The 20,465-nt window shown below is 43.8% G+C and overlaps 2 protein-coding genes across 2 annotated transcripts; both read right to left on the reverse strand.

Moving 5' to 3' along the window:
- Nucleotides 1–2,135: 2,135 nt before the first annotated feature.
- LOC311316748 (angiopoietin-4-like) lies at nt 2,136–6,288 on the reverse strand (the record flags this gene model as incomplete). Its single annotated transcript, XM_084447678.1, has 5 exons — nt 2,136–2,434; nt 3,682–3,867; nt 4,022–4,139; nt 5,088–5,179; nt 6,267–6,288. The coding sequence occupies 5 exons, from the start codon at nt 6,286–6,288 to the stop codon at nt 2,136–2,138; spliced, it is 717 nt and encodes a 238-aa protein (XP_084303804.1).
- A 4,257-nt stretch (nt 6,289–10,545) lies between these two features.
- On the reverse strand, nt 10,546–11,655 carry LOC311316749 (tetraspanin-7-like; the record flags this gene model as incomplete). The annotated part of the gene is made up of 1 exon (XM_084447679.1): nt 10,546–11,655. The coding sequence occupies exon 1, from the start codon at nt 11,617–11,619 to the stop codon at nt 10,546–10,548; it is 1,074 nt and encodes a 357-aa protein (XP_084303805.1). The 5' UTR covers nt 11,620–11,655.
- Nucleotides 11,656–20,465: the final 8,810 nt, after the last annotated feature.

Raw genomic sequence — 20,465 nt, forward strand, 5'->3', positions numbered from 1 at the left:
CAGCAAACTAGCCTCAAATCAGTATACTACAGCAAACAGCCCAGACAAATCAGTGTACTACAGCAAACTAGCCTCAAATCAGTATACTACAGCAAACAGCCCAGACAAATCAGTGTACTACAGCAAACTAGCCTCAAATCAGTATACTACAGCAAACAGCCCAGACAAATCAGTGTACTACAGCAAACTAGCCTCAAATCAATGTAGGCTACTACAGCAAATTAGCCAGACAAATCAGTGTATTACATCAAACTAGCCTGAAATCAGTGTACTAAAGCAAATTAGCCATACAACTCAGAATACTGCATTCTGATATGATACTGCAGCGAACTACAGTAGCCTCAAATCAGTGCACTACAGCGAACTAGCTGTATTAGCCTGACTAATGAGTGTAGTACAGCAAACTAGCCTTAAAACAAGAGTACTACAGCAAACTAGTCTCAAATCAGTGTACTGTTACCAGGCAAGTAAGGATGGCAGACACAAACTCTATCCATGGCTGACGCATCTCAGGGAGCTAACAGAGCTGCAACCAGTTATCCCCTCTACACGTCCAAGTGATATGAGAATCATCATCCACGCTGGATATAATGACATTCTGCACAGGAAAACTGGCTCTGAGATCCTGAAAGGAGACCTCTCCCTGCTACTGGAGAAATTGAGTGACTGTCAATCGCAAAATATATTCATCTCGGCCCCATTCCAACTTTTCGGAAAGGAAGCGAATCATTCAGCAGACTTCTTGACCTGAATATATGACTGACATCAGCATGCTTCACCCATGGGATAAAGTACAATATATTGACAATTTCGATATGTTTTGGAACTGCAGAGACCGCTTTAGCCCTGATGGTAGGGCTGTACAATTAATCGTGAATTAATCGAAATCGCGATTATGACCTCTGCGATTAACTAATCGCAAAAGGCCGCAATTAATGTGATTAATAATTTTGCTTTGAATTGAGTGTGCTAGAACACGGACGAATCACAGGCGCTTAGGCTGTCTGACCAATCACATGCGTTCCCGCCGAGTGCGCTGTGTGCAGCAATTTCACTGAGAAGACAGATAGCAGTAGGTCAAGACAAGTGTCACAAGAGTACCCACAGCCGTGAGTAGTGAAAAAATGAGCGAAAACGAGGTCAGTGAGTTAGTAGCAAGAAAGGGATCAACGTCCGTGATTTGGGATCATTTTGGTTATTATATCATAATATTTTATATTAAATATTAATCGCAATTATTAATCGCAATTACCATTTTGAAGCAAATAATCGCAATTATTATCTTTTGTCATAATCGTGCAGCCCTACCTGATGGTGAACGTCAGGAGCCAGAGTACGCCTATTTCGTGCGAACCTACGTCAGAAACTACATCTGGGAATGTCATACCCTAACAAGATAGGCGTGAAGGTCAGTGAGCTCAGGGAAAAGCTTGTCTCTCCCCCCTCACCGGATCCTCTTCTCCAAAACACCCAAGGCATGCAGAGGCCAAACCCAAACAAGAGAGATGTACAGATAGAGAGACGTAATTGTATTCAGTTGGTTGCAATCTGCAACCTTACCAGTAGATGCCACCAGAAATCACACACTGCACCTTTAGGTCTTAATAATCAGTACTGTAAAATCGCCTCATTTCAGCACGTGCAGTCTATTGGGTATAACAAATTGAACAAGCATTCACAAGGCACATGGCAATCATAATTTATTTAATGATTTGTGTAAAAACAGTGACTTCTCTGTAGGGAAAACCTTCCTGATATACGTCTTAAAATAAATCCCTCCTTTCCCTAATGACAAATACATTGTAATAGTTAACATGACATGTGTCTGATACTGGGAGGAGAAAAGGAGACATATGCTGCTACATCATTAGGATGTGGTAAATGGACTGCACTTATATAGCCCTTTACAATGGTGCTTTATCCAAAGCGCTTTACTATGGCCTCTCATTCACACACACATTCACACACCAGCTGCCATGCAAGGCGCCAACCTGCTCATTGCTCATTTGGGGCACAGTGTCTTTGCCCAAAGACACTTCGACATGTGGACAGGAGGAGCCGGCATTTGAACCGCCAATCGTTGGAAGGGCCCCGCTCTACCTCCTGAGCCACAGCCCCGCCCCTTGTGTGGTCTTTCAGACAGACTTGATCATCATGCGGGAGGCGCGGGCCGAGTAGGGGGCGGGGCCTCTCCAGGTGAGCCAGTGGACGCCGGACCCCCAGCCGATGTTGTTGCCGGCGGGGTGCCAGTCGCCGTTGAGGCTGGCCGAGCCGCAGCGGCTGTACCACCAGCCGCCGCCATCGGACCGGCTGCAGGCATCCTCGGCGATGTCTCCAAAAATGCACGGAGAGCAGCCGTCGTTGTCCCGGTCGACGGTGCTGAAGCCGAACCCGTTCTGGTCAACGCCGGGGTAAGCCCCTCGGATGGCGTCACCTACAGCGAGAGAGAGAGGGGAGGATAGGAAAAAAACTCAACTGGTTGAGTGCTGCGTGGTTAACTGTTGCATTTAGTGTAGGTTGCCACCACTAATGTTCCCTGTAGGGAGACTTGGCCCTAATGTGGGTTCTCTCGAATAGCGCATAGCTTTTTTAGAATCCAGATTTTCAGTCCAGAAGAAAGCCTACCTACTTAAAAAGAAGGTAGCCGGACAAACAGTGTGAAAGGAGGGGCAGTATTTTTGTTAGAATTGGCCAAGAAGTAAATTAATTACAAATCCGGCCTCGTGTCCTTCTGCCCCTGCAGATACCCGTGCCAGATATGAATGCTTTCAGGCCGACAGTGTCCGAGGGAAAAAGTGGATAGATGGACATAGTCACTCTTTTATGTGTTTTTAGGTGTCACTGCGTTGCTCGTCAGCATAGCTTCCAACCTCACTTTGCTCACACTGGATTCGAACTGGCTTATGAACACACGTGGCCACCTCTTATAAACACCGCTACCAGCCTGTGCCACTGAAAAGCTAGCAAATTGATGCAGTGGGTGGGCGGTATTTACCGTTATACAACGGGTAGTTCCGACTTCGCAATCTGATTGGTTAAGGGCCGTGTACAGTATATGCCACGATATACCATGGGCAAAGCCTCTTTACTGTTCTAAGGGAAATATTAATTTGCCAATTATCACTGCCTGTAAAAACGTTAGTTTGATTGCATAACGGTCTGTTGGTCACATTACGGGTTCTCCTCAAGAAAAATGGAAACACTCAATGTCAAATTTGAGTTGTTTTATCCGTCCTGTAGCCTACCACTCTGGTTTATCGTCAGCACTTTTGCAACTCGCAGTTGCACAGCAAAGGTAGGCTACACTTCGTTCATGGCTAGCTAGGTTGGTCAGGAGCATTAGTTTGATTGCTAGGGCTCATTGTTCGTCGCTTTGAAACTCCATAGTAACGTGATAGTTTTATAAACTAGGCTATACCTTTCTTGGCGGAGTTCAGTAAAATCGATAATACACTGAAATAGTCCCATAATGTTTCCCGATGATGTATCCGTTGTATAAAAGCAATAACTCACTCGAGGGTTGTGGTATATGACCGATATACTGCACTGAAGCACAACCCGTGGTATATTGCCCATATACCACACCTCATGAGTTATTGCCTCAGTATACTCACTGAGGAGTGTTTAACCAATATAACTCTTACACTTATATCCATTTGTGCTGTGGAAATTCACTTCTACCTGCGTTTCCTCTGTAGGCTCCAACTGTCAACTTGTAGGCTTCCTTCTCGCTGCCCAATCTGAAGTTGCTGTACTCAGCAAAAGCAGAGCCGCCTTGAAAGTCCCACAGGTCGACCCTCATGGCCCACCTCTTCACCTTGCCCTTGGTTAGAGCATGGGCCTTCCGCAGGCCGAGCCAGTGGTCCTCTAGGAGACAAAGGCAGGACATCTCATCTAGAAATATCCATTTCAGTGTGATGCTTAATGCAAATCTTTCTCGGTAAACACGCAGATCGTTGGTAAAGGCAGGGGGAAAGGGTATGTTTGTCGGATGTGTGTGATTATGAGGGCTGTGCCTTACTCCATAGATTGCCAAAGCCACGTTTGTACGCTGCCCATTTCCTATCAAAGGAAACAGCTCCCCCGGTGCGCCTCTGAAACACTGTCCAGCCTCCATCTGACAGCATCTCACAATACACCTGCAGCCGTAAACAAAATATGGTCATTGTGTGGCCTTCAAGGCATTATGTCGAAAGGACTTTTATTTTGATAAGTGTTTGTCATGCTTGAGGACTTCCTCCTGGTTCGCAAAGGTCACATCCCGTTAGTTTTTTGGAGGAAGTTGAATCTGTCCACATGCCTTTCTGTATCCTTTCTACTCCACACTGTAAACACCACAGAGGCAATTTCGTAAGTAAATAATTTCATAGTTGCACTTATAGGCCTAAGGTAATGTTAAGGAAGTTATTTACCTGAAAACGCATTGATTTGTTTGTAAATAAGAAAAAACATTTATTTACATTGAGAAAAGCATGTTGCCAACAGATTGGTGATTGTTTGTATTTGTTACAGCTTTCACTCTGTGTAAGATGGTGTAAAGAGCCTCACTTAACAGCAAGGAAAGTACGACTCAGATCATTTTACAAGTAAGAGTTTAGCTAGTTGGGTAGCTGCAGCTCCGACACTGCAGTGAAGAGAACATAGTCATGAATTGAACAAAAACAAAACAAAAAACATCTGCCTCTTACTTGAAGACAAAACACGTAACTTACATTCTGTTACATCAGTATGGAATTATTCATTTTGAGCAACAAGGAACCAAAACATATTCATCAAAATATCTAAATCATCAAAAGTATTTTAGTATTTAGTGTGGATAATGTATCCTTTTTAAACAAGGGCAACATACTTCTTTCAGAATATTCTTTACAGTTTAGTATGCAAAGAAGAAAAAAAATTGCCCATGAAGCGTTTTAGCATCAATGAGTTTGAGATGCTTCCCTCTTTGTATATATCTGGTCCAATAAGAGGTGATTGAGTGATTATCTCTGAATGAAGGTTCTGCTTAACTAACAGCAAGACAAGAGCTTCTGCAGAAAAGAGAGAGAGACATGGTTTTCTTTGGTGACAGTTGGATTTTAAAATACCTTGAAAGGGGCTTTGATCCCTGTGGGCTGGATAACATATACTCCACTGGCTGCGTTAGCAGATCGGGCCTTGATCTGAGAACAGTCTGTTCCTGCGCAAACACACACACCACATGGTATATAAACATTAACACATGCCACCCATACCACGCACACAGAACACGAAGCTGCGCTCCACGATGTCAACCACTTAGCTTGTGTTTGACCTTACTGGGAGTGTAGTAAAAGGATGCAGATGCTTCTGACTGTAGTCTAGACACTTTGGAGAACACGCACTCCGGGTAGCATTAGCCACATCAATAGTGGAAAACCCCTCCTAAAAATGTCTGCATCATCTTACTACCCTTCCAGTAAACAAAGAAAATTCTTATATTCTAAGTATTCAGAAGTGGTAAATTATCTTAAATTTGAGAGAAATGCTGTATGTTTACAGGACTATGTTTGACATGTATAATGTGTACAGTAAGTGCTGAGTAATGCATTCAGTACCTTGAGAAACGAGAGGTGTTCTCTGACCCTAAATAAAGTGGACAGAATAAACAAAATTAGCATCAGAACCGTAACGACAGGACACTGCAGGACACAGGACACTGCAATTGTCTTGTCAGTGCTGATTTACACAACTATCGCAGGCTCAAAACTCATCTCTTCAAGAAGTGCTACAACAATCCTCGCTCCTAAGCACTTATTGTATTTTATTGTATTGCACTGTATTTTAGATTGCTATTCTTGCACTTTGCCTTCAGCACTAGATTATGCTCTTCGTCACTTGTTTTAGAGAGAAGATGCACTTGTGAGTTCTGGCAAGTAGTAGTAGTGCATTGGCTTTTCCTATGTTAAATGCAATTATTGTTAGTCGCTTTGGATGAAAGCGTCTGCTAAGTGACTAATGTAAATGTAATGTAACTATCATATGATGAGTTACTGCAGAAGTATTGGTAAATGGACTGCACTTATATGGCGCCTTTCTACCTTAACGGACAAAGAGCTTTACAATGGCCTCCCATTCACCCATTTACACACACATTCACACACCCAAGGTGGCCAGCTGCCGTGCAAGGTGCTATAGCCGCTCATTGGCAGCAATTTGGGGTTCAGTGTTTTGCCACTTCGACATGTGGACAGGAGGAGGCTGTATTCGAACCGCCAACCCTACGATCATTGGATGACCCACTCTACCTCCTGAGCCACAGACGCCCATAATTGCAAAAGATGAACACTGTATGAATCTTCATAGTTGACGTATTGATGGTCTCACGTGAGTCTGGTCAGTGAGTCTGAAGAAGGTGAGGAACACCAGTCCACAGTAGCCTGGCAGCCTCCTCATTCTGCCTGATCTGAGGAAGTTGAGTAGAAACATCGGGGTAAATATAATTCAGCCTATATTTCATTCCCTTAGCTGCCACTAAACTTGCTATCACTCTGTCAGTTTCTTGTCAGTTTGTAAACAGTATTGTTCTGTGTCCAGCAGCACAAAGCAAAACAATGCGCACTCTTCCAATGCGTACTCTTTCTATTTACCCCCTTTCTCATTTTTTGTCTCTTACGGCACAGACAAGACAGTTCATCTGACATTTTGTCTGTTATATTGTAAATTCTATGAATATTCTATGAATAATCTTGCATTGTAACAATCTCTAAGGTGAGCTGTAAATCCTGTTTCCATCTCTCAAACATCATATGCTTCATCTTCATTCTGCTTATATTACTATTTCATTATGCCGGTATCAATATTGTTAAAACCTACTGTATGGTAATGAGCAGTATAGCTTAAGAAAAACCTTGCATAAGCTTTGCTGAGATGTCAATTTTAGTCACAGAATTAGAACTCCTCCTAGAATCAATGTTAAATATTACATAGGTGAACATTGTAAAAACAAGCATTTGGTACAGTACTTACATGTTTACCCAGGCGTAAACTGAGAAACTCTGCCTCTTGATTTTATACTTGACCAGTCCAAAGTCCGGAGACTTACTCTAACTGCACTGACTCATGGCACCACCCACATCTACTCCCCGTTCCCAGAGACGTGTCTGCGTAGTTTTGTAGATGATATGCTGTTGACAACTGCTGACAATTGCAGTTCTGTAATTAAGCAATCCAGATACAGTATGTGATTTAGAAATGTGTCAGCAATTCATCACTTTGTGTCTGCTTCCATAACCAAGTCTACTACTTTCACACTTTCACAAATGTGAGTTGTCCCACTGTTGAAGATAGTGTGAAATTGTATTCAGGTCCTCCGCCCACAAAGCAAACACTACAGCATTCCAAGACTCTAGACTCACCAGGAAATGACCAACAAAGTCCACAAGAGTACATGAACGAAGTGCTCTGAAGGGAATATGTAGGGCACACATGTACTCTTTCATATGCTCTGGGAGCTACTCTCCAGAAAGAAAAATGTAATGAAATCCATTACTTTGCCTACAGTGCCATGCTCCCCATTCACATGCATGGAAGAATGTTCAGACCTCCAGCGGCAGTTGGTTAACTTGTCACCAATCCTACAGTTTTTAAACTACACAGACATATTATTATTATCATCTCAGAAAGGTTCATTTGGTTCCCAGGATTCCTACGGTGTAAATATCTACAGTAAGCTGTGACATGTATACTTCTTGAGATGGAGCTGTCTAAAGCCGGTCATTCTTTCCTCAGGCCTGCCCTCTAGTGCTGGTGTGCAACGGTATTGGTGACTCCTGATTGATCTAAATCTTATGCTACGAATGGATAGACACACACACACACACACACACACACACACACACACACACGTGTCACGTACAGAAGCAGCTGCATCGCTTGATGAAATGGCTTGCTACTAGTTTTATGGCAAACAGCAGAAATAATGAATATATTCTAGAGAGGGAGGTCAAAATATTGTGTGTGTTCGTGTGCGTGTGCGCGCGCATGCACCTGTATATTTATGTGTGCATTGGTTTATTGTTTCTCATTTCCAATAACAAGTCCAGGATACATTAAGGATTCTTAGTGAAGGGCACATCTAATCAACCTTGGGTGGAGATGAGATGCTGTAATGTTGGTAGAGATAATAATTCAAGCCCCTGTCTGCCCGAGGGGCCCCAGCAGGATCGACCTCATCCTGAGTGGTTAACACTTGGCTGCACTTCCAACACAGATCCTTGTCCTACTGTAGAATAAGACCCTGGCTAGCATCTGAGCCTTTAAAACTGCAGGTGCGAGCTTGAATTGAAGCTGATTAAATTTTACAACGCATGACAATACTCTCAGACAAAAAGAGTGCTACTATGAAGAATCATTGTGTCCCTGTAGAGGAACCCTTTGTAAGAATCGGAAATAACCTTCTTCAGATAAGACAATTTGGGGTTCCAAACTGCACAGGTTTTAATGTGAAGGCAAAGTTCTATTTGGGGATCTAACTGACCCTAAAGCCTTTTTTTTCAGAGGGTTCCCCTTCGGGCAGAAATGGTTCTACATACAGATGCACACTTTCTCTTTGTGAGTGTAGATGATATGCAACGGTATCTGGTTTCCCCTCATATATGCATGCATGGACTAAACACGTAGAAAAGCTACTGTATAGACATATGAACCACTAATATTCCTCATAAAGCAGCAAATAGCCCTGTCTGATACAGTAGGTTGCACCGCCCTAGACAGTAGCCTTATTTTATTCAGGTTCATATGAAGTGTGCGCAAATTGAAGTAGAGGGTCTTATTTGTAAAGGCACACAGTACTGCCTCAAAACACACAATCCATTCACGTCTGCAAATACACAAAGTCCTCAAATGAATTTAACAGACCATTTAATAAATTGAACAACAGAGGTGTATTTTTTTTTTTTTTTATCAACAAACCTTAAAGACCATCCTCATCCTATTTAAGTCTTTGATTGGAATTATTTCCTAATGTTTTTTTTTTAATAATCATACTGGGTGACTATACCAGCATGTGCAGTATTATGCCCAATGTCTTTCATGCTCAAGAACAACTGTAGGTCATTGAAATTTCCATGATATTGTCCATTCACTGTCATTCTCTGCATGAAGCATACTGTACATCTTTTATTTGTACTTAATCAGATATTGTCAATGTGACTGGTTCGTGACTGTCATCATCATCGATAATTATTCGGCAAGCTGTTATATACAACAATATTTGGAATACAGATAGCACATTCAATTACAAGCCTAAGGGAATCTAAATGAGTATTGGGGGGAAGAGGGTAAATAATGAAATGACACCAGGGTTTGTATCGATCTACTAAGTTGTACCATTGTTAAATTGGGATGAGGGGTGGATTGAGTCACACAGCTTTCCATACTGTATACTAATATATACAACCACATAATTAGTATTATTGACCATGGACTGTTTTGTCGTTTCAGCACAGTGGAAATTGAAAAGATTTTTTTGTTCAGTTTCATGCTCATGTTACTGACCAGCAAATGCACAATATGACTGTCCTGGTGATGCTTCCATTATTACAACTATTATTATTAGAGCTGGTGTTCATTCATGCGTCATTGTTGTACTGTACTGTAGAGACTAGTCATTTTCACAGTGATGTTTTACTGGAGGGTATGTTCCTGGCAACGTGCTAAATATTGTACAATGATATCAATGATCAACTTCCGATTCTAATTCTGCATTTTGCAGTCACTTCGAGTCCAGACATACACTGTCGTATCAAAAATATGTAGGTAATGGGCTATATACACACCTCCAGTACTAACTGAAATGACATGCTTCTCTATTTCCTGTCCTACACTATTGGAGGAAGTGATTAATCAGGTGTGCCTGACTGCAGCACAATGATCAGGCACACCTGAATAATCATTTCATCCAATAGTGATAAGACAGGAAATAGAGCAAAAGCATGTCTAATTTCAGGAAGTAATGGAGTTGTGCATATAGCCCATTGTAACAGCAAGCACGAAAAATCATACAAAATATTGAGGAGTGGATATGTGACATTTCACTCTCAGCTTTGGAAAAACTGGTATCAAATTGTAAATTATTTTGACCACTCAATACATTCACAATCATACTTTCTTCTGTTAGGGATGTAGAAAACGATTTACTGTATTGTAGAATGGATGCATGATTATTTACAGGGAACAATAAAATAATGTGCCAAAATATCACATCTCACACAATCAAACCACTTCACCATTAGTAACAATTACTGTAGAAAAGTAAAATACATGTATTTCCCCTAAAAGACAAGTCATCATCTTTTGTTGTTGGTATCACTCTCCACTAAATACATTTCCTCTCACTGTTAGCTACAAGTTAATGTGAAAGGGAACGCGCATTTTACAGCAAACCTCAATCTTGGGTTCGAAGTGTCTTGCAACACTTTACTGTCCTTGTCGCTGTCTGTGATGAAGTAGCTGCAGTTGAAGGGTGAAAAAGTGCTGAATGAACGGACAGTTCAGTCCAATGGTCCACAAGTTTGCGAGGGACATCTACAGTCCAAGAGGTCGATGTCTTGGCACGAGTCGGTTAGCCAGCATGCAGGCTAGGGCGATGCCTCCTATCAGGGTGAAGGCTAGCCCCAACACAGTAGCGGCGATGTAGAAGACGTTGTCGTTCACAAAACTGAACACCTTCCGGAAACAACCGTGAGGATGGATCCCGGCGTCGGCCGCCACTTGGCCGTCGCCTGACGACAGCGGGCGGTTCCTGCAGCCCTTCCGCCGCACGCAGCAGCTGTCAGGCAGCTGCCCTGAGGAGCCATTACCCCGGGGCGCGTCCGGGCCCGCCCAGTCGGAGGTCAGCCAGTCGCTCCAGCCCTCGGCCCCGCAGCACTCCAGGGCCCTCTGCAGGTTGTCGAGGGCGTCCGCGCGGCCCTCGTCCTCCCCGTAGCCCGCCACCGCCCGCTGCAGGCCGCTGCGGAACCCGCCGGCGATGTCCTCGCGGTAGAACAGCCCGGAGAGCCCGGTAGCCAGGCCGGCAACCAGGGCTGCCAGCTGGAAGAAGCCGTACGCCCTCAGCAAGCAGGGCAGGTTGGCCGCCACCCCCAGGCAGCCCAGGAAGCCCCAGGCCGTCACGGCGGCCCCTGTGGCCAGGAGGATGAGTGGGGCGTTAGGGTAGCGGTTAGCGGACAGCAGCATGTAGTCTGCCAGCAATGCCTGAGCCCACACGCCCAGGGTAAAGACCGCCAGCCCCGCCGCCCAGAACAGGCAGCTGAATGCCAGCAGGGCCAGGCGGAGGAGGGGCATGACGCCTGCCACCCTGCAGCACGGGGCGGCGGCAGCGGCGGCGCCCGCGGGGGCCGGGGGCGCCAGGGAGGCCTCGGAGCACAGAGACAGAGAGAGGCGCTGCTGCTGCTGCAGCTGCTGCAGCTGCTCCTGCTGTAAGGGCGAAAGCAGGTAGCCCGGGAGCGCGGAGGGCCGTCGAGGGATATCAGGCGGGGTGAGGAGGCCCGGCGGCCCCCTGGGAGAGGACAGCCTCCTCGCCGCCGGCGACTCCTGGTCCGCGACTCGTCTGCTGGGGCTTGGGCGAGCGGGCAGGGAGTCGTAGGGCAGTGCACAGCTCATGGTGCCGGCTCCCGCTTTATTTATCTCTCTCTCTCTCTCTCTCTCTCTCTCCCTTGCTCTCTGTCTCTTTTTCCCCTCCTCTATCTATGCCCGTTCCCTCGTTTCTCTGCAACCCACCACACGCCCCCCCCCCCGCCCCTCCTTCCCAATTCTTTACGAGGGACAGTTAACCGGCCCCGCCTCTCAACCCTCCCTCACCTCACCGTAAATCTTAGAGACGCGCCGTCGCCTCCTCCCGCCGTTATCTGCGTCCACAGTCCCCCCTTTTCCGCCTTGTTTATCCGTTTATTCTCTCCGCCTGCTTGGTCATCAGTGCTCCGTGCGCCTCCGGCCGACTACCGCATCCCTGAACCTGTTTCGCCTCCTCCTCTCGGTCTAATCACCCCCCCCTTCGTCAGGAGTAGAAAAAGCTTTTTGTGCGTGGCTGTAAGCCAGCGCACCTAGGATAGAAAATGTCCAGCAGTTGTCACTCCCTGGTTCCCTCCCTGGCTTACTCCCTATGTGCCTCCGTCCCGTTGTTGACCTGCAGTTCTATGTTGCTACCACAAGATGCAGTTCTATGTTGCTACCTAGGGATGGGACGGTTACCGGTGTCACGGTGAACCGTGGGGAAAACCCTTCTCCCTGTTCAATTTCCGAGGAAAAGCCACACAGGTAGCAGCGCATAGGCGGAGTTTTGACTTCAGGCGAAAACAACAACACTAGCCGCATGGCCGAAAGTGGGATGTATTTTGGCGGAGAGAATGGCTGAGCGCACAAAGCCATCTAAGGCGTGGTTACATTTCACAAAGCAGTTGTCACTCCCTGGTTCCCTCCCTGGCTTACTCCCTATGTGCCTCCGTCCCGTTGTTGACCTGCAGTTCTATGTTGCTACCACAAGATGCAGTTCTATGTTGCTACCTAGGGATGGGACGGTTACCGGTGTCACGGTGAACCGTGGGGAAAACCCTCCTCCCTGTTCAATTTCCGAGGAAAAGCCACACAGGTAGCAGCGCATAGGCGGAGTTTTGACTTCAGGCGAAAACAACAACACTAGCCGCATGGCCGAAAGTGGGATGTATTTTGGCGGAGAGAATGGCTGAGCGCACAAAGCCATCTAAGGCGTGGTTACATTTCACAAAAGTGAAAGAAAAGGAGGAGGCGAAATGCAACCTGTGCTCTAAGATATTTTCCTGCAAGGGGGGAAATACAACGTCTATGCTCAAGAACTTCAATGGTGCCCATCAGATTAGAATTGGGACTTGCACTACATTTGATAGTCTCAAACCAACTCCCTCGTCCTCTTCTACCACCCCAGGTATGCATACTGTGTGCACCTCAATAAGTCCCGTTTGTTGACATTGACAGTACTTAAATCTAGTGCTAGATGTCTTCTTTGCTAGCTAGATTCCCTCTGTCATCGGCTTGCTAAACTATAATTTACAGTGGTTCATTCATTAGACTAGTAGTAACGTACTGCAGCTAGCCAGCTATACCTAAAGTAAGCTACCGTTCCTTGCCTGTTGAAAGTGAGTCCTGCTTTTACCACTAGTATTTATGTCCGAGCGAATAAATCTACAGTTTTGATAATTTCATGCTCTAAGACCACTTCTTACAATTCTATTTTTCTAAAGTCAGTCTTAGCAAAGAGATTATTATTATTATTATTATTATTATGCTTCAACACACACGGGTGCACACACACACAGCTGGCAATAAGAACTTACCTCAAGTTCTTCCACTCGTTCGTCTTCTGTCGTTCCTCTATGTAAAGTCGGAACAGCGTTTGAGGAAGACCCTTTTGGGAGATTTCTTCGAGAATAGCCTAGGTAGGCTTATAAAATTTGTCCTCAAAATGCAAAGCGCAAACACGGTGATCTAAGACCCGAAGAATATCCACGGGTGTGTACGTCCAAGTAAAGAGATTCTAGCCACAACTTCAATCTTGCGGGATCGTTGTAGGGAAGTCTATGACAAGTTACAGATTAACGGATTTTGCCATAATTGGCAATGGCACAATAGCGTGTCATTGTTGAGATCCCAAACAAATGCTTCGCACGAGCCTGTCTTGTTGTTGTGGCTAGCTTTTCAAATAAGGAAGCTGAGCCGGAATCCATGGACGTCGCCTACCGCGAGATCAAGGCATTGCGCAATGTATGTAATGTACACATTTACACATGTATGTGCTGCGACTAAATAGTATGTGCTGCGACTAAATAGTTCGATGATATATATATTTTTTAAAGCTTTTCCAGATGAACTAGAATCTTACTTTATGGCGAATTATATGCCAGAACGCCAACTAACACCTAGGGATGGATATTGATAAGATTTTAGCGATTCCGATTCCATTTTCGATTCTGCTTATCGATCCGATTCCTTATTGATTCTCTTATCGATTCTCATTGGGCAAAAGAGTACAAACGGGTTTATTAACCTTAATTTTCTTTTATATATACTTTGAACATGCCAATTACAGTGCTGTTTTTTTAGGTGTATTCACCTTGAACTAAAAATAAAACTGACAGTGTGCTTGTAACCTGACAGGTACAAAGGAATGCTGACTCAGGACATCTGCTTTGCTCACATGTTAAACTGCTTAAGTTAACAGTTCCTAGTTTGGTTTGTTCCTTATTCTTAAAATGATTACTACATGAGAGTAATACAGATGTATTGATGTAATACAGTATGGTACAGTATAAAAATATACTACATATCCCCCCTTCGAAGCGTCCTAAAGCCTCGACACAAAACAACACTAAACATAACAAACAATCCCCAAAACGCATACAAATAACCAAATCATCACACAACAGCAAAGTTATCCAGTGGCCAGAGGTTACTAGCACATAGCGCTGAGGGCTGTTCTCTTTCGATAGGGGCTTTCTCATATCCTCTTCCCATGCTGGAGCAATCTTCAGACATCAATCCCCCAGGTGTCGCAATCCTCTCTGACACCCAGAGAACAACGTCCGTAGCAAGATGGTAAGCTCACCCCGTCTGAAACAGGGAGAACACTCCAGGAATGTCCAAGAATGACCCTCAAGTCATTCGTGACTCAGTTCATAGCTTCATGCTGGCGAGGGGCAACCACTCCTTGGTAGCCCACACAATGTACTCCAGGATAGTCTGAAAACATCAACACAAAACTACACAAAAAACAGAACATCCCAAAAGAAATAGAATAAAAACCTAAATTACTACAAAACGGAACAACCTAACCAAGGAGACGTGTACACACACCTGAATCAGTAACACAGGTGAAATGTAGGCGACACCCTCAAGCTTGATTGAACAAGAGACCCTAAACAGAAATAACCTATAACGCTAAACATCAAGTAACCTCATGTTCCAACATATATCAGAAAGAGATAGAAAAGACAAACAAAAGTTAACAGACAAACAACAGGTTTCAGGCAGTCCCCAGGAAAGCATGATCCAGGCTCCTCAAAGACCTGCCGCCCAGGGTCCATAGCACCTGAAAAATAACACTCAACACAGACTGGGGTCATTAGCAGAGGGGAAGGCCTAAAGCCAACTCCTCACAAACACAACATCATTATGAGAATGAAATTCATTCAATAGAATGCATAAACGAACAGCTTAAGGCCATTCATTGACTATTGAAACATATAAACTCCTAAATCAAAGTGTGAAACAACCTAAACTGAATCATCTATTCCAAACCTGTCAGACCTTTGAGTTCGCACCAATACCTAAAAGATCGTCCTCAGAAACATTCTCAACATCGCTCTTAAGACTCAAAGGCTCTATATCTATTTCATCATAGTCTCTGAAAACCTTCACCTGGTTATGTAACAATAATCTGTCCAGCTAAACTTCTCACTATCCGTTAAACCATCTTGTCAGTATCAGAGAAAGAACTAGAGCAATCCTAAAAATCAAAGCTTTCCATATACCAGACTGTAACCCACTTCATCAAGAATCCAAACCATTTGAAATGACTAAACAGCTTTGTAAACCAATTATCTAAACAGATGTTGTATGAAACCATGAAACCATAACTGAATACTTCTTGTTATTATGACAAATGTCTGTAATAAACAACATTCACCACTCTTTCAATATGTCGCATCATACATTCTTTCTAAACAGGAACACAATAACTAAACATCAAATCATCAATAACCATACAAGATACATGACTTTTTGTTTTTGTTTTTCTGAACAAAAAGATGGTTCATACTCCAGAGTCCATATTCAACTAGCTTGCTTCTATAATAATCTTCTGGAGACGAGTGTTTCTCCAAAATGTCACAGATGTAATAAAAATATTCCTCATCACTTTCAACTTCAAGAATGAACTCAGGCTCAGAGGTGACAATGTAGGTGGAGAATCCCGTTATCACTCTTCTCAAAAATTGATTCAAAAAGCGTAAGAAATACTTGTTGTGTTGTAGATTGCTGACGCCACTTAATTAGTTCATGTTCTCCATGTCTCCATTCCAGACATCTTCCGTCAACACTCTTGTATTGGTTTGTACTGTGGGGTTCAACTCTCTGTTCTTCTGCACCATCAAGGTTATCGTTGTCACTGTCACTGATTCCTTGTTGTTTACTTTCTTCATGCACCTGTAGACTCCTGCATCACTGTCCATCAGGCATTATATTTCTACAGCACATATCCTACCTTGACCTTCTAGCCATGTTCACTTCCTGCTTGACTTCTCCTTTCCTTCAACTGCACACGTCGATCTGGGGGACTGTCATCATCATCAGTCCCACTCTGTTCTTTATCCTCTTGATGGTAATAGGCGCTGTGCCTATACAGTCACGATAGTAAGACTGTACTCCTCTACTCAGCTTCAATGGAGTTCAGCTGTCTTTTCTTCCAGCTACGAATAGCCATTTCCACTTTCAACTTTGCACTCCATTCATCTTCTTTCTGTGATTGATCTCGGTGACTCATCCAAACAGGGGTAGACAGACCAGAATTCCTTCTTAATTTCTAGATGTTCCCATTGCACCTCCTGACAGTGAAGACACACCTGTGGACTAGGTGACATAGTCCTCCTGCCATCAGAGTTTTTTCTTCTTCGTCCTGGCTGGTCTTAACCCTCTAGGTTGAGCTTGTAACTCATCATCCTCTGATGACATGACTCTTGACATTGCTTGGAGCTGATGACATCTGTCCAATGACATGCTCGACTTCCTCTTCACCTCCCCCCCTTTTTTTCCGAATTGGTTTTGAATTCTTCAGAATGAATAATAAGTCTCTTCCACACCTCTCCATGTCTGAGGCTGTTGGAAAACAGGGAACGGGAGTGAAGATTGCATCACTGGTTGTTGTTGAATCTGTCATTGTCCATTCTGCAAAACAACAGCTTGTTTCTTCTCCATTACTTTCCATTGTCCATCCAATATCTGGCTTTGAGTGAGTTTCTTCTTCAGCTCTGCATCTTGTTCCTTCAACTACTTTCTAATTTCCTTCAACTACTTCCTCATTTCCTTCAATTCTACTTCCCCTGGTACGTCCTTGGTCTGCGTTGTATCATCTTCATTCGAGTCAGACTCCTCATTCACTTCTTCACTACTACTACTACTACTACTAGAGACTGTGTCATTAACAACGCTTCCTTTCCTTCCATTCAGCACCTGCCATAATCCTTCTAATACTTTCATCATATCCTCCAATATTCACTCCATCTTCAGAAGAGAGTCGCTTCCATGTTTTCCCTTTTTGTTTTTCTTCTTCTTCTTTTCACCTGGTATCAGAGATTGAGCTAACTTCCTGGTTTTGCACTTCACATCAGGATGGATAGTGATGGTCGTTCTGGCATTTCCCGTCTGTATAATGTCGTCATTATCATCTTTGATGACATATCTTCCCTCAGTGTTTAGCACAAGTATCTGTGAATAAGCTGTAGTAGATTCCCTCTTGATGTCACAAGGATGCGAAGTCAAAACTAAATTCATGTGGGAGAACAGAGCATAAATTTCACTCTGCAGCTTGTCCGTCGTGCTGTTGACTTCCTTTATTTCGATTTGAGCTATGATTACTGCTTCCAATGCTGTTTTCTGTGTCTGTCCCACTTTACTGAACAGCGTCATGACTGTTTAAAATCCTCAAAAATTGATAAGCCCCGGCACTGGGCACTAGTTAAACAAATGTTACGAAGTTAACGATGGTCTGTAAATATATTCAACTGAAAACATTCTCATTCAGGGCATACAAAGGATGAAAACTAGTGCAGACGAGTGCTGAGACGCACACAAACAGATGCACACATACAGAACACACACGCATGCAAAAATAAATCCATTTCAGGGCATGCAAAGGATGAAAATCTAGTGCAAACGAGTGCAGAGACTAGGGATGAGACGGTATACCGTAAAACCGTGAACTGCGGTATAAAATATCCACGGTATTAGAACCGTGACATTCCCTGTGTTTACGGTATTACGTTTACGGTATTACACAATAATGCGCTGCTGAAACTTTTGAAGTTGCTTGCAACAGTTAATTTTGTAATTTAAGAAAGCTTCCTATTAATAAACTGAGCTTAATTACAATAGTGTGTATTTTCCATCATGTGTTGCACTGTAGGGCTCTAGAACTCGGAAATAAAGCGGTTTTCCTTCAAAGTAAAATACTTGTTTTTTTATGTGTTGGGGAGGTGAAATGCCGTATACCATGAAATACCGTAAACCGTACCGTGTAACTAGATACCGTACCGTAATGCAAAAATCCATATCGTCTCATCCCTAGACACATGCACACACACACACACACACATACAGAACACACACACGCATGCACACACATACACACACACGCAACATTTTAAATGGACAATTTAGGCCGGAGGTAATTTTCATGGTCAATTTAGGGAACTAGATTTCCATTAATTAGGCATTTGTTTTGGAGAGGGGAGGGCTTAATTGCTCCACTCACTCACATAGCAATCAACAATATAAAATCATTAGCCAATGCAGTGGTCTGGAGAGGATGTCATTCGCACAGTATATTATTGTCTTCCATGGCTCCGGGTGTAGCAGAACACAGACATGATGATACTCTTACTACTAACAGATCATTGAAGGGAAAATGCCACATCCCGCTCTGCTCCTAGTGACTTTCTCTCTGCCCTAGTGTTTGTGTTCCTTCCACTTTGGTGCCCCCTGCTGGTGTTTTTGTGTGTTGATTTTATCCCTTCACTGTGTCTCCTTTGTGGTTGTCTTACTGTAAGTTCACCTGTCCTTGGTCAGTCTCCCCCTGCACATTGTTTCCCTCCACCTTCCTTGTGTGTATTCCCTCATGTTTTCCTTTGCTCATTATTAGATCCATTATTAGATTTCCCATTCATTTTGTATGGTGCCTGGCTCTGTTACCATCTTGGGTTTGGGGGTGCCGAGGCTGGGGGCTGAAATGGCCAATTACAGATTGTGTGCTCCAAGGGGTATCAGAACTGGTACCATAATGATACGGTAAACTTTAGGAGGGGAGAAGATTACTGTGCAAAATAATCCCCTACTGCTAAATATAGACGCCCTGTTCAGACTTAAATATCTTCTTCCCTCGGCTGTTAATGGTCTATTCTCTATTCTTCCCATGACTGCATCTCTCTCAAGTCATCGGTCATCCCCACCCTCCATATGCGCCACGCCATTACTCCCACCCACCCCTCCAACGCCCAAAGCAAGACTCATTAAAGCCATTTCCGCTAATTAAACACTCGCTAACACTTAAAAAGGACAACCATCAATCTGATGTGGTAGCATGAGGGGGCATGCCTTCGTAGGCAGCTTTGGGAGGTGATGTTAGGACTAGGAGTGTTGTCTGAGAAGTCTAAGAGTGTTGTCTCTAGGCTATATTTCTTATTTATCACCCCTTTTCACACATTTTGTAATATTTTAGGTTAAACGGAAAACAGCTGTATTTCTGAACAGATTTATTTCATCTAATAAAAAAAAAAAGCAGCGAGTCCAAGGTACTCTTCCATAGATTAAAAAGCTTTAATAAGCGACTAGTTCATGATCGAACAATAAAAAGCAACCAACATATTTTGTGTTCAAAGTGACACAACACAGTCCATATAGCTAATGCTTCCTCTCAATTAGACAAATGATCATCAGCTGGTGAGGAGGACAAAAAAACAAACAAGAAATTAACAATAAATGGTCTTACTCCCCCAGACGTCAGTGTGGAAACTGTAAATATAACTGTGAGAGGTCTGCTCCCCCCCTGTTCTCGTAAGAGGTAGGACACGACACAGCGAGAATGAACCTGTTATTTATTTATTTATTTATTTATTCTCAGGCACCCACCTGGCTTTTGCTTCCTTTATTCCGGCAGCAGGCCTCTCGCAGTTTCAGGCGGGCGGAAGGCGAAGCTCTCAACAGTTTTTTTTTTTTTCTCTTTCCAGCGTAGGTTGATCTCTTGCTCTCTGCTTTACATACAACTGCCACTCACCTGATGCACGCTTCCTGCTCTGGCTTGGTGATCTGGGGCTGCTGGAGGTTTTGCACATGCTGTACTAGGGGAGGAAATTGTTGAGGCAGAGAATATGTGTTGGGTGGAGGGCCTCCCCAATTATTATTGGGTTGAGGGGGCATTGGATGGCATCTCCCTTCCAAGCTCCCTGCCTGGTTGTGGGATCCATAGTCTTCCAGTATCTTCGCAAATAATCATTAAAAAATTCAGGGGCATTCGGTGTCTGAATTGAATTGAATTTAAACCTTTATTGCCCCAGAGGGGAATTTGTTTAGCACACATCAAGCATACAGAAAACATTGAAATGTACGCCCCTCACCAACACCACAATGTCACCAACCACCATCATCGTCATCACCATCCTCACCAACATCATCGCATCAACATCATCATCACTGCAACAGGCATCAAC

This window comes from Borostomias antarcticus, assembly GCF_949987555.1.
Source record: "Borostomias antarcticus genome assembly, chromosome: 13".
Taxonomy (NCBI): domain Eukaryota; kingdom Metazoa; phylum Chordata; class Actinopteri; order Stomiiformes; family Stomiidae; genus Borostomias; species Borostomias antarcticus.